This window comes from Sabethes cyaneus, chromosome 2 (assembly GCF_943734655.1).
Source record: "Sabethes cyaneus chromosome 2, idSabCyanKW18_F2, whole genome shotgun sequence".
Classification (NCBI taxonomy): domain Eukaryota; kingdom Metazoa; phylum Arthropoda; class Insecta; order Diptera; family Culicidae; genus Sabethes; species Sabethes cyaneus.
The window spans coordinates 64601508-64615840 of NC_071354.1; the positions used below are offsets into that span (position 1 = coordinate 64601508).

The 14333-nt window shown below is 44.9% G+C and overlaps 3 protein-coding genes across 3 annotated transcripts; 2 read left to right on the forward strand and 1 right to left on the reverse strand.

Annotated features, from left to right (window-relative positions):
* The first annotated feature begins 212 nt into the window (after positions 1 to 212).
* On the forward strand, positions 213 to 1237 carry LOC128738178 (39S ribosomal protein L15, mitochondrial). The gene is made up of 2 exons (XM_053833109.1): positions 213 to 391; positions 455 to 1237. Exons 1-2 carry the CDS (start codon positions 287 to 289, stop codon positions 1214 to 1216), a joined length of 867 nt encoding a protein of 288 aa, XP_053689084.1. The 5' UTR covers positions 213 to 286; the 3' UTR covers positions 1217 to 1237.
* Positions 1238 to 2115: 878 nt separating this feature from the next.
* Positions 2116 to 7019, reverse strand: LOC128735501 (protein artichoke). Its single transcript, XM_053829982.1, has 4 exons — positions 6835 to 7019; positions 4525 to 6769; positions 4085 to 4463; positions 2116 to 4025 (listed from the first exon to the last, which is right to left on the reverse strand). The coding sequence occupies exons 1-4, from the start codon at positions 7017 to 7019 to the stop codon at positions 2116 to 2118; spliced, it is 4719 nt and encodes a 1572-aa protein (XP_053685957.1).
* Positions 7020 to 9745: 2726 nt separating this feature from the next.
* On the forward strand, positions 9746 to 10645 carry LOC128735502 (uncharacterized protein K02A2.6-like). The gene has a single exon (XM_053829983.1). The coding sequence runs from the start codon at positions 9746 to 9748 to the stop codon at positions 10643 to 10645; it is 900 nt and encodes a 299-aa protein (XP_053685958.1).
* Positions 10646 to 14333: the final 3688 nt, after the last annotated feature.

A 14333-nucleotide genomic window follows, 5' to 3' on the forward strand; every position in this document is an offset into this window, starting at 1 on the left:
TACGCAAATTTGAATGAAAAATATTCATGCAATTACCAATATTTACTAAAAGTTTTATTTATTTTACTCATACTGAAAGCTATCTTGCCCACCGAATTTTGCTCATTGATGCTCTTGTTTCTCTTGTTCACCGAATTCAACCCTGCCAGCATTTTGTTGCGCTTTTTGTTTTTGTGTTTATATTTGCGCTGTCAAAGTGTTGGCCAAGAGACTATATAGTGCACGTTTTGAAAAACATATACTGTAATTCGTAGTTTTTTAGGAAAATTATTCTAAATAGTGCAAAATGTCGACCATTAGACACACTTCTGAGAAGGCGCTGCAAATGCTTCGAACTCTGCCTAGAGTTTCTATAGCAAACATCCGCGATAATCCGAACTCTAAAAAACCGGTAAGGTTTCGTTACTGTGTTTACATAATAACCCATTTAAGCATAGATTATTCGCTTTTTCAGACAAAACGAGGCCGCGGTCAGCATAGCGGCGACAAACACGGCGCTGGAAACAAGGGCTCTAATCAGCGACAAAACTATATGCGGCTGGGATATGAAACTGGAAACGCTCCGTTCTATCTTCGCTTTAAATATGAGCCGTATTATAAAGGGCACCACCTAAAGCGGGAGTATCCACCCATTAGTTTGTCCCTGCTGCAAAAGTTGATCGACACTAATCGGATAGATGCTAGTCAACCGATTGATCTGACCACGATTTGCAATACGGGTTTGTTTCAGATTAAGCCGGATCAGCTGCATTACGGTGTCCAGCTAACCGATGAGGGTGCCGATGATTTCCGGGCGAAAATTAATCTCGAAGTACAGCACGCTCCCGAATTGGTGATTGCTGCGATAGAGAGGAACGGAGGCGTCATTCGTACGGCCTACTACGATCCGCATAGTCTATTTGCTGTGGTGAATCCTAAAAAGTGGTTCGAAAAGGGAGTTCCAATCCCGCGACGGATGCTACCCCCACAGGATGCCGTCGAGTACTATACGGATGCGCGCAATCGCGGTTACTTGGCCGATCCGGAGGAGATTAGCAAGGATCGGCTGGTGCTGGCGCAAAAGTATGGCTACGAACTGCCGAGGATTGAGGATGATCCCGACTATAAGATGCTGGTGCAGACAAAGGATCCGAGGCAGATATTTTTCGGACTGAACCCAGGCTGGGTAATTAGTCTGAAGGATCGAGCCATTATCAAGGCGAAGGAAAGTCAGTAAGAAGAGTATGGTTTTAGTGAAATAGGAAATAGAATGTGTTTCTATTAAGCAAAGAGCGTTTTGTTATATGGGTTTAGGAAATCTACAAAATTTTTCTACGAGTTGACTCGCATGGAAAAAAGATTGTAGGTACTTCTTATCAATCGTAACGAATAGTGAAAATGATAAGTCAGAAGGCTCTTCATACATTTTCGTCATGGTGGCTTGGATCATGACCACAACTCCACAGCCAACGTTGACATGAAACAAATTACAAAGATAGCATTTCAGCGTGACTAGAGCATTCAGAATTTGCCATTTGACGAATTATCGTCTTGTCTCATCGTTAGCGTTCTTCTTCGACTGGTGGCTCGGACCCCGCTAGTTGTAATGTGGCTTAGATATCGCTTTTGGGAAAACATTCCGATAACCTATGCATCTGGTTCTACCACATCATGTGCCTGAAAAAAATGGAAGGTCACCAGTCATTGTCAAGACTGTGTCCACGTCAAGTCAAATTCCAAAACTAAATCCAAGTTGAAGTTCCCAGCCCAAGCCCAAGTCTGAGTTCAGATTCAAGTCCAAGTCCCGTAACAAAAGCCTGTCAAAATAAAGTCATACGTCTCATATGCCGTCTTGTGCAGAAATATTCGTTCAGATTTTTTTGGAAATTGGTAATTAATTATTCGTTGGGCATTCTGTCATCACTCTTGGTGAACCGTTAGTTAAAGGTTTAGCTGGTGAGTTTACCTAATTTATTTCTTTTTATCGTACAGAATTGATACGGTTTAAAGCATCTGAAATCATCTTTTTACAAGTGAACGGCACATCTAGCTGAAACCGCTTTCATCTTAACGTAGCCCTAAGCATGCTCTAAAACTATCTTAAAACAAGCCATCGGTACATAATTCTAGAGAGATTTACAGTAAAATTATTCGCGTCACCAGTGACGTTACAATAGCCGCTGTTAGCCAGAGGGAAGCGATGGTTCGGCTTTCTCCGCTTTCGTATCGATTCAAACCTGGTTCGTAATACTCGTAGATGGGCGTCCGATTGTATGTTGCGTAATACCAATCCATATCCTCTCGTTTCCGGATTTCGTTCCCCCCTGCCGGTTCCTGTGCCTGATGTGTAAGATCGATTATGTTTTGAGTTATAAAATCTCCATTGTCCACGCCCGGATGGATTCGTCGTACTCCCGGAGAGGAGTATTGCTCATCGTCGTGGGTCGTACCTCCGATGAAGGGTGTTACCGTAGAGGAAAGAGGTGATGCCACCTTTACAATTGTGGATTTTCCCGGGGGACGTTTAGTGGATGCCGAGCTCGGAGAAGATACACCATTCTGTTGGGTACCTCCCGATGCGATCAATGCAGATATCGAACTTGGCGAGTGATTGACACCGTCGTAGAATTCGCTGATCGGCGCTCGGGTCAGTGCCCGCGTCATAGTGATTTCGTTCTCGCGCACAGTATGGGGTTTGTTGTAACCGAGAGGTCCGACGGTCGTTGCTGTTCCAAGCTCGATTGACAAACGGGTGGTTATATCGTTTTCGCTGTATTTGGTAACTCCTCGGAATGGAGGAGCCTGTTCTTGTTCACTTACTTCTTCGGTTTCTTCGTCTTCATCGTCGTCCTCATCCTCTTCCATCTCCGAATTGGTTGACTCACCTCCGCTGGCTGCGGAACTGGGAGATTCCGTTACGTCCGAGCGATTGGTACTTTCCTTCTTATTCTCGGGCTCTTTCGGCAGAGTCGGCGGGGTGGGAATCGGATTTCCATGACTAATACCATCTACAGAATATGGTCCTTGATTGAACGGCTTTCTAGTTACTTCAGGTTGATTTTTTTGAGAGTGACGTGGCGTTTCGGTGACCAAGGGAACACGCTCGCTGAACTCTTCCGGCCAACGCCCCGGTCCTGATATGTTTTGTTTGATGATTTTTACCGTTGGATCGGTTATCGGGGTAAATCCGCCCTCGCTACCGGGTATTATCGGATTGAAGCCGCCCTTAAGCATGTTCGGTTTTCGGAAGGGGGTTTGGAAGTAAGGCCTGTAGAATAGGTTGTTGTCGTTGGATGCACCGGGATTTTTTTCCTGATTGTCGTCTGGGGTTGTTACTGTAATGGTTGGTGGTTCTTGTCTATCGGTGTTCATTGGATTGTATCCGCTGGAAGAATCTTCTGGGTGATAGACTTGTACTCGTCCCTTTCCGCGAGTTCCCGTAGCTGCTCGGTTGTTGGAAGTCCGTCCGGAACCACCAAACATTTTGCCAATATTCAAGCTAGGGATCGGTACTCCGAAGAATGTGAATGGCGAGTTGTTTTGCACATGTGGTGGTATGTTGTTCAAATTGTTGAACTTGTTATTGTTGAAATCCGCAAAGTTTTGGCTCTGGTTAAATCGGCTAATCGAGTCGCCTGAAAAGGTAGATCCATTAATCCGCTCCACTGTATTGCTGTCGTTGAAAAGGGTATGGGGGTAATCAATATACTGGTCGAAGTACTCACTATCGATCGGCGAGGCAGGAACGACAATGCTTCCCGGACCGAGTCCCGGTGCAGGCCCAGGCGGCAATGCTTCGTAATTCTCCATTTCACAATCGTCAAAATCTACGGATCGTATAAACACATCACCGTGATCGTTGGTTAGTGGAACACGTTCATCGAGAGCCACTGCAGTCCTTGCATCCGTCTGGCACTCGTTTCTAGACAGTCGAGAATCCATTAGCATCTTGCCATCCCGACAGCGTGGGCCAGGGTAAAGATTACGAGTTTCTTGAAGCCATGCCAGATACCACAGCATGTCGCAGCTGCAATCCAGAGGATTACCTACAAGAAAAAATTTTAAGTAGCGAACCGTTTTGGGAGTCCATCTAATTAAGACTTACCATCGACATCCAGAATCGCAATGTTGCTTCGCAAGTTACGGAAGATGGGCTCCGGAACCCGTGAAAGTCGGTTGTTCCGAATGCTAAGAACTCGCAACCTGGGCATCGATGAAAATGGTTCTCCTTGAATTCCGCAAATCTTATTGTCATCCAGTTTTAGCTCGACCAGCCAGTCAAGTCCTCGGAGGGGATTGGGTGTGATCTTTCGAATAAAGTTGCTGGATAGGTCAAGAACTTCCACATTGCGAATACTGCGTAGTCCGACGCTTTCCAAACTACGAAATTGGTTGGCCGACAAGTTCAGGTACACAATAGAGGGTGACCGGTAAAAGGTGTAAGGTGAAATAACCTGTAGGTTGTTTTGCTGAAGGTGGACGGCCTGTAAATAAGATAAGAAGAGTTTTGCAAAAACAAGTTTAACAAACCAAAAATAAACAAACCTGTAAGTTAGGTAAATCTTCGAAAATTCGATCTTTCAGTTCGGTCAGCTTATTATCTGCTAGAACTAACTCTTGCAGCTCCGGTAAATTTCTCAAGGAGCCATGCTCAAGCACTGCCAGTTCGTTGCTGGACAGATCCAGATACTGCAGGAGGGGTAAATTCCGTAATGATCCTTGATGGAGCTGGTTCACTCTATTGTTGGAAACTTTCAGCTCTTCCAAATTCCTCCAAGATGCCAGAACAGTCGGAGTCAGTTCCGTTAACTGATTAAAACTGACGTCGATTTCCTGCAATTCACTGAGACCCGAAAGAGATTCCGGTAGTTCTCGCAACTTATTACCGGATAGGTCCAGAATTTGCAACGATCTACTGTTACGGAAAGCCTTAGCCGAAATGTCCACTATACTGTTCCGTGAAGCATCAAATCGTTCGAGGTTTGCATTACCGTCTAGCAGATGATCTACCAGGACCTCGAGGCGATTTCCTTGTAGATTCAGTTCGCGGAGGTTTTCCAACGGTGTAAGCGATCGTTCGTGCAGTGCAATGAGGCGATTATCTTGTAGGGTAAGTATTTCAAGACGACTCAAACCACTGAGGCTACCTTCATCGATGCTCTGCAATTGATTTCTTGACAAGCCAAGGATTCGCAACTGTGGAGTCGTTTGGAAACTTCCCTTGATGATTTTAGTGAGCTGATTGCCGCTAATGTCCAACATTCGAAGCGCTGGAAGATCCAGCGAATTCGAAGATGGTTGCGGTAAGTTAGCAATCTGGTTTCGTGCCAGATTGATTCGTTCGATAGCTATCGGTAGACCCGGTATGAATTCCTGTAGTTTATTATCTCCAGCATCTATTTCAAACATGTGATTCAAGTCACGAAAAGTTGCCGGATGGATGAGGCTCAATTCGTTGAAAGAAACATTGACAGTTTCCAGCAGCGGAGTGTGCACAAAGGAAGACGGATCGAGGATGCTCAAAGAATTACCACTGATGTCGAACCGTCTAAGCGAAGGCACTCCGACCAAAAGGCTTGGATCGACACGACGAAAATTATTGTAGGATATGTCAATGCCTTTCAGCCCTGGTAGATTCCAAAAAGGCATAGGGAGCAGATCAGACAGTGAGTTATTACTCAGACGAAGCTCACGAAGACCAGGCATGGCCATAAAAGCGTCACGTTCGATCATACGAATTTTGTTGTTATTCAAATAAAGTTGCTCTAAGGTTCCGTGACCTCGCAGAGCTCCAAATGGGATCGCTTCCAATTTGTTGTGACTTAAATCCAAGAAGCGAAGCATAGGAAGGGCATCCAGCAGCGACCTCAGCTCCTCCACTCTTCCGATTTCATTTTGATGCAAGTGCATAATTTCAACTCCACTTCCCGACGCTTGTAGAAACGATTCCGGATGGACTCTTCTCAGGTAATTATTTTCAAGGTGAACTAACTTTAAGTTCGGCGTTCGGTGAAAAGCTCCGTGATGAAGTTCCGTGATGGCATTATCATTCAAGTACAGCTCTTTCAAAGCCGGCAAATCAACGAAACTGCCTTCGCTTAGTTTTGAAATAACATTTCTATCCAGTTTGAGGATGGCCATATTCGGTATATCCTTCACAGCTCGGCCAATCATTCCAGCATCAACAATATTGTTTCCACTTAGCTGAATAGTTTTCAGATTCGGGAGTCCAACGAACGCCCTCAAATGGACCCAATCGATTCCGTTTTCCGAAAGATTGATTGTGCTCAGCTTCGGCAAGTCGTTAAAAAGTCCTCCTTCGAGCCGTGTCAGTGTTCGGCTGCCAACTATGCTAACCGTCTCGAGATGCTGCAAGTCACGGAAACTTTGCGGGGATATCTCGATGAGAGACGAACTCTGTATGCTGATGTATCTTAGTTTTGGTAGTCCGGAGAAATCCGGTAACCGTTTTAGGCTGTCACTTTGAATGGTTACAGCTTCGAGTTTTCTCAGGCCAGCCAGACTGTCCACCGGAACGCTGCGTAGATTTCTTTCGACGACGAAAACTTCCACTAGGTTCCGGTCTAGCTCGTTGAGCCATCCATTCGATACCCGTTCGAGACCGTTATGGCGAAGCATAAGTCGCAGGATGTTCAGCGGGGCGAATGCACGACCAGGCAGCGAAGGAAGGAAGTTGTTTTCCAGTATTAGCTCGTCGATAGGTCGGTTGATTGATTTCGACACGGCTTTCAATCCCGTTAAAACCCGAGGGAGGTCGCTGTGAGAACACCTGAAATCAAAGAGAGAAAAAAACGACGTTGGATTCGAAGAATTCTGCTAGTTATTTCAACTCACCATATTTGAATTTCGCTTCCTCGCTGGGAACACCGACAGGGTAGAATGATGTCCTGTGGAGGACAGATGGTGTCTCTCTGAGCAACCACTCCTTGGCATGTGATGGCAGCAATTAGTATTGTTAAGAAGAGCAGTGCACTTCTCCGATTTGCAACCCAACCCCGCACATGGTAAGACTTTTCCATAATGATATCTGGCTTGAATCAATGTTATCCAAATTTATCACTGAGTAAATCGTTTTTCATTATTTGAAGTCTGCTGAGTTTCACTTTGAATGTGTTCATGTTTCAACGCCATTAGCACTTCACCTCAATAACGTACTGATTGCATACGTAGGTATCATTGTTGTTGGCTCCAACTTTTATACTTAAAATTTCTCAAATTGCTGAAAGTATTGGGTATATAATCACAGATCTACTAGTTATATCAGGAGTGGCTGCAACAATTGGCAAATATATTTTGTAGTTCATTGTTAGGGTGTTATTGCTATTACATCTTACAGCTTTTTCAAGAACAGAACTAACACCAATTTACAAAGGCATCTAACAATCCTTTGATCCGGCGGTAATCGTCGATGGAGTGCACGGTGAGAAGCAATTTAAGATCGTCAGCAGAGATACGTGCGCATCCGGTTTCTAGTAGCATAACGAAATCTTTAAAAAATAATATGAACAGTAAGAGGCCCATGTTGCTTCCTTGAGGAACACTAGACTTATCTGTAAACAAGGCGAAACAGTTTTTCTAACTTGACAAGACTCTATCGTGTAAATATGATTCAAGCCAAGCCAATAGTTGCTCTGAGGCTCTCAAACGATGCAATATGCGTAGAAGGATGCGATGATCAACGCGGTTAAATGCAGATTTTACGTCAGTGTAAACTACATCAACTTGTGCTTTTCTTTAAGTTGCGTGATGCAAAAGAGGTAAAATCGAGTAGGTTGGTGAAAACCGATCGACCAGGCGTCAACCCGTGCTAGCAAGCTGAATATAGCTTTTGGTATGGTTAAGAATGGCAGTGCCAACAATAATGTCACAGGAGTCTGCAGTACAGCACGATTCTGAACCATCAAGATAGACGTTGGCAGGAATAGAATTGCATTTGCGTTTCGACTAAACAAAACTTCAAAAAAATTTCGAGTTTCTTCGCAGGTTAGTTTGCACCCGGAGAATATACGATTTATACAGGGCGGCGTTAAGCTGACGATATTCGTCACTGGCACGTTTATATTCACAGTTTAATTCTACGTGGATCTACGGCGTACGTAAATAAGTAGTGCGTGAACCGCTTAATAACGCTACAGAATAAATTGGCCATATCATCCACTTCACTCATTTCAAGAAGATTCTCCCAGTCATATTTTATATTATATATAGAGCAAGCCAAGGGGGGGGAGGGGGTTGTTGTTGTTGGAGTGGAGGTTGAGGATATCCATTCCGTCGACTAAAACCGCACTCGTAGTGGGAAGCTGCGATGTATTAGTGTGATGTTTCATATCGTTATTGTATTCCCAAATAATGCTAATGAGTATAGCATCAGTTGTCTAACGACGACGGTATAAACTCAAGGCTTGAATAGAATAGGCATGAATAGAAGAAACGTGCGATTCGATAACAGCAGGATCCTTTCTTTTGTCGGGAGGAATGTACACAGCGCCAAATAAAATGTTCAACCTACAAATGTTTGCGGTAATACAAACTTGCTCTAACCTACGGGCTTGCCACAAAAGACGATCATTAAGACTGTCGCAGTGGCCTTTTAACCCAATGCCTTTCTGGAACACAAAAAACCTACTGGCTTGTACTGACGTGAGGGCAACGCAAGGATACTTCCGGGCGACATCGGTCAATAGACCTCCAAACCTCCGCTTATCATTTGTCTCGCGTTTCATTCCGGATTTGGCAACAGCAAACCATCCATTGCGCGAACTTATAAAACAGTCTACGCCATTCGAGTGGTCGATGGAACACCAAAAATCTTTTGAAATGGTTAAACGTCGTATCGGATCATTGGACTACCTAGGCTATTTCGATCCTAAAGATCGCACATTGCTGGTTACGGATGCCTCAGGTGTAGGCCTAGGAGCAGTCCTAATTCAGTATAAAAACGAAAAACCAAGAGTCATCAGCTATGCTTCAAAAAGTCTCTCTCAAACGGAAATAAAATACCCTCCTATTGAAAAAGAAGCTCTAGCCATAGTGTGGGCTGTGGAGAGATTTCGTATATATTTAATTGGCATTAGCTTCGAGTTGGAAACTGACCATCGTCCACTGGAAAGTATTTTTACGAGCACTTCAAGACCTACAATTAGAATTGAGCGATGGCTACTACGATTGCAGGGATATAAATTCAAGGTAGTGTATCGGAAAGGATCCGCCAATTTGGCCGACTCGTTGTCGCGATTAGCGGCACATGTTAATGATGTACACTGGCAAGATGAATCGGAGGTCTACATACGTCAGGTCGCGGCAGGTTTTCTCTCGACTTCCAACGCAGGATATGGGGCAGAGTTTGATCTAGATACTGAAATTGAGATAAGGGCAATTCAGGAAACTGCAGCTATCGATATTACCGAAGTAGTTCAAATGACAAGAACAGATGATGAATTAACTGCAATCAAGGAAGCAATTATGTCTAATAACTGGACAAACCCTAAAGTGAAACCCTTCGCCCCTTTTCAACACGAATTGAGTTACGCAAACGGCATAATAATGCGTGGAATGAAACTGGTTATTCCAAAAATACTTCGAACCCGTATGTGCCAACTAGCACACGAAGGACATCCGGGACATTCCGCGATGAAAAGCAGACTACGAGACAAATGTTGGTGGCCGAATATGGACCAGGAGGCTGTGAAGGTGTGACCAATGCGAGGGATGTCGCCTCGTTCATGCGGCAGCCTCTCCTGAACCAATGGAACGACGGAAACTACCGGAAAAACCCTGGATAGATTTGGCGATAGATTTCTTGGGCCCATTGCCTTCAGGAGAATACATATTGGTTATTATTGATTACTATAGCCGATATATGGAAATAGAAATAATGAAACGAATAACAGCACAGGAGACGGTTAAACGATTGCAGAAGATTTTTCGAACGTGGGGATACCCCCGGACAATAACTCTAGATAATGGGAAACAGTTTGTCTCCCAAGAATTCGACGAATTTTGTAAAAGAACTGGCATTGTCTTAAATCACACTACGCCATATTGGCCGCAAGCTAATGGCGAAGTGGAACGTCAAAACCGATCGTTGCTAAAGCGACTGAAGATCTCTAATGCGTTATATGGGGATTGGAAGACCGAACTAGACGATTACCTGATACTTTATAATAACAATCCTCATAGTGTAACTGGACAACCACCAAGTGAGTTGCTCCAAAATCGTAAATTGAGATTTAAGATACCGCAGACAGACGATATTTCTACAACACCACCGATAACGGAGTTCCGTGACCGTGATTTGAAACAAAAATTTGAAAGTAAAATGGCTGAAGATGTTAGGCGAGGCTCAAAACCGAGTGTTCTTGAGCTCGACGATACAGTTTTAATGAAAAATCTCCTACCGAAGGATAAACTCTCTACCGATTTTTCGAAAGAAAAGTTCAAGGTCATTGAGAAAAAAGGATCAAATGTTACCGTAGAATCGCAGGCTACCGGAAAGCAGTTTGAGAGAAACTCATCCCATCTTCTAAAAATATTAGAAAATGATATGGAGTTGAGTGATTCATCTTTACGGGAGGAAAAGGAAAAAGACGTCAACATACGACGATCATCAAGGATTGCGAAACCATCAGTACGATACTCACCCTGAGAAATAAAGTTATGATTAAATCCTAATTAGAAGTTAATCTTTTATTATACTATCTTAAGTAATTTGAAATAAAAAAGGGAGATGTGATACCCTACTAATACCAAGACATACATGACACATCACTGTAATGATATACCCTCCGACACACAACTCGATATCGGCAGTTCTATACTACACCTCGTGAGATACACATCGTGCGTGACACATTGAGTCTTGTCTGGTTACCACAAAAGGTTATGTGCTAGTGCCAATGCAAACCCGTGGGGTGATGCCTACAGGGTCATAATGGCAAAGACCAAGGGCACGGGCTGATGCAGAGATGCTGGAGCGGATCATCGAGGGCCTCTTTCCGCGCCATGAGCGAAAGCCCTGGCCTCAGGCCGCTGAGTCGTCCCACGGCCGACGTTCCAGTATCTTAGACCATAGCGTAGGATGGTCGGCCTCCATGCCGAACATTCAAAGTAACGTGGGCGACGGTGGTTTAGAGGTTGTGGTGGTAGCGACGGTTACGAACGGGGAACTCATTGAGATCGCTAAATCCCTAAAGGTGAGCAAGGCACTGGGGCCAGACGGATTCCCGAATATGACCATTGAAGCGGTTATTCCCGAATTATTCGGGGCAGTAAAGAGTAGATGCCTGGAAGATGGTCACTTTCCGGACAGATGGAAGCGACAGAACCTGGTCCTATTGCCGAAGCCGGGAAAACCTCCGGGTGTCCCTTCGTCATATAGGTCGATCTGTCTGCTCGATACTGTCGGCAAGGTGCTGGATAGGGTTATCCTTAACAGACTCGTACAGTACACTGAGGGTACAAACGGTCTGTCAAGGAACCAATTCGGCTTCCGAAAAGGCAAATCTACGGTGGATGTCATCTTGTCTGTCACTAAGACAGCCGAGGTGGCAATCCAGCCCAAGAGGACAGGTATCCGCTATTGCGCAGTTGTCACGCTCGACGTGAGAAATGCGTTTAATGGCGCTAGCTGGGACTCCATAGCCAACTCGCTTCGGAGCGTTCAAGTGCCGGTGTCGCTTACAGGATTCTGGAAAATTATTTGCTATGCTACAACACGGAGAAGGGTCAGAAGTGCGTTCCAATGGCCGCAGGGGTTCCGCAAGATTCCATACTGGGTCCGGTGTTGTGGAACGTCATGTATGACGAGGAGTTGAAGCTAAAGTTCCCGGTAAGAGTTGTGATTGTCGGCTTTGCCGTCGACATGGAAGTCTACGGTGAATCTATCAGAGAGGTTGAGTTGACGGCTGCCTACTCTAGCATTGCTGAAGATTGGATACGCTCCAGGAAACTGGAGCTAGCGCATCATAAAACGGAGGTTATCGTGGTGAACAACCGCAAATCAGTGCAGCAAGCAAATATCAGCGTCGGGGACTGCACTATTTCGCCAACGCGGTCCTTAAAACTCCTGGGAGTCATGGTCGACGACCAGCTCAAGTTTGGGAGCCACGTCGACTATGCCTGCAAGAAGGCTTCCACAGCTATTTCGGCATTGTCTCGTATGATGTCAAATAGCTCTGCGGTATATGGCAGCAAACGAAGGCTTTTAGCCAACGTGGTCCAGTCCATACATAGATATGGCGGAGTTATCGGCGTTAGGAACCGAAAGCTACCTAGGTAAACTGGAAAGTACCTGGCGAGTGCGTATCGCACAGTTTCACATGACGCAATCTGCGTTTTAGCGGGTACGATGCCTATTGGCATCATCATCAGCGAGGACGTTGAGTGCTTCAACCAACGTGGAACTAGAGGCATACGGAGTTCCACAAGATCGGACTCGATGACCACATGGTAGCGGGCATGGCCTGATTCCACAAAAGGCCGGTGAACACATCGACTTATCCCGGAACTATCCGGGTGGGTCAACAGGCGCCACGGCGAAGTCAACTTCCACCTGACACAGATTCTGTCAGGGCATGGTTGTTTTAGACAGTATCTGCACAAGTTTGGGCATGTGGAGTCCGCCGCGTGTCCCGAATGCGCGGAAGTAGAGGAAACTGCAGAACATGCTTTCTTCATATGCCTTCGTTTCACGGGCACGAGAAGCAACATGATGGCAGTGAGCGGTCAGGACACTACTGCGGATAACTTAGTCCAAAGGATGTGTTCCAGCTCGGATGTCTGGGGAGCGGTCAATGCGACTGTTACCCAGATTGTACTTGAGCTACAAAACCGCTGGAGAGCCGATCAACGGCGAATAAATAGCCTAACTACCATAGTCCAGTAGTTATCTTAGAGAGTGTGTTAAGCACAATAGCCCCTTCCTGAAGTAATATCGATAAGGTGGTGCCAGGGGGGATTGAGGCTGGAGTCTTGAGTAGGGGTTTAGTGGGTCTGGATCCTCACGCCATTAGGGGAGTCGCGATACCTAACCCCACTCCCTGAGTTGTCTTCTCAGGTGTCTGATAGTACCGTATCTTCTAAGGTGCTCAGCAGATTTTCCTAGTCGTAAAAAAAACAAGTTCAGTTCAACACTGTCTACGAGTTATTTGATTTCATTATCTCTATCGAAACCTCTCAAATGATCGTCATTTGTGAACGCCACATTTGATGGGCGCTTTTTGATGGACGACGAGACATGTGAAAAAAGATTCCAGATTCCCGGGAAGTCTCAATAAATTCTAAAATTTATGGAAACTTGTTTTGAAAAAGCGATTGCTTATATTGTACAAGAAGCATGACTTCCCTTTTCTCTTCTGGCTATATTTTGGCATTCTCTCATTTTGTCAAAACCACCCTTGAGTGGGTTTCGGAAAACAACATCATATACTTTAAATAAGATATTAACACACCAAACTTTCCCCAACTGCAGCTAATTGAACGTTACTAGAAATTTGCAAAGGCATATTGAAGAATAATGATTAATGTCTCAAAAGATGTCAAACTTCTAGAAAATTGGTCAAACAGCACTTATACGAAGTACAGAATTCGATGGGAGGTGGTAAATCAAGTATAAAGCTACAACTGCTTCAAACCATGTGTCAATGTCGATTCGTACTACTAAGGTGATTGCCTTAATCTTATAAAATGAGAAAGCTAAATAACCAAAATAGATATTTAAACGAAATTAATATCGCCATAACATTAGTTATGCTACAAATGAGTATCATGAACGCTCTAAACAGGGGAAACCCTCCGAATTTACTGGCCAGTTAACTATAGTTACATAAGCCGATACAACGTGTTTCCGTCTGCTTATTTTATGCACCGCATGGGTGCACATTGTTTGGACTCTAAATTTAACTTCCACATCCACATGATGGTGGACCAGTCAGTGAGAAAATAGGTGCAAGTGATTCCGCGGGTCTTCGGTGGTTTGCCCAGTGCAACGTTTAACCTTGGGCTCGTTGTAAGTCACCACTAAACCAACATCAGAGCAGTGCGGCGTGCAATTTGGAGGCCTCCCGTTCACTACAGCCGGCAGCAGCCTGCAACCAGGTGAGCACCTTGCGGAGGTTACGCAAGAACAATGCTTCATTGGCCATTTTCTGGCGTTCAGTGGACCAAAGCCAACAGAATCCGTTCGGATTCCGTTCGGTACGGCAGAGACGATTGATGACGGATAGGAAAAAGTGAATCAATTATAAAGAATTTGAATAGGAGCCGCGTAAGAATACCATCGCGCTGGGATCACTCAACCGTGAATCCCTCCTCTCGTGTTCTCCGTGATGGCCGGG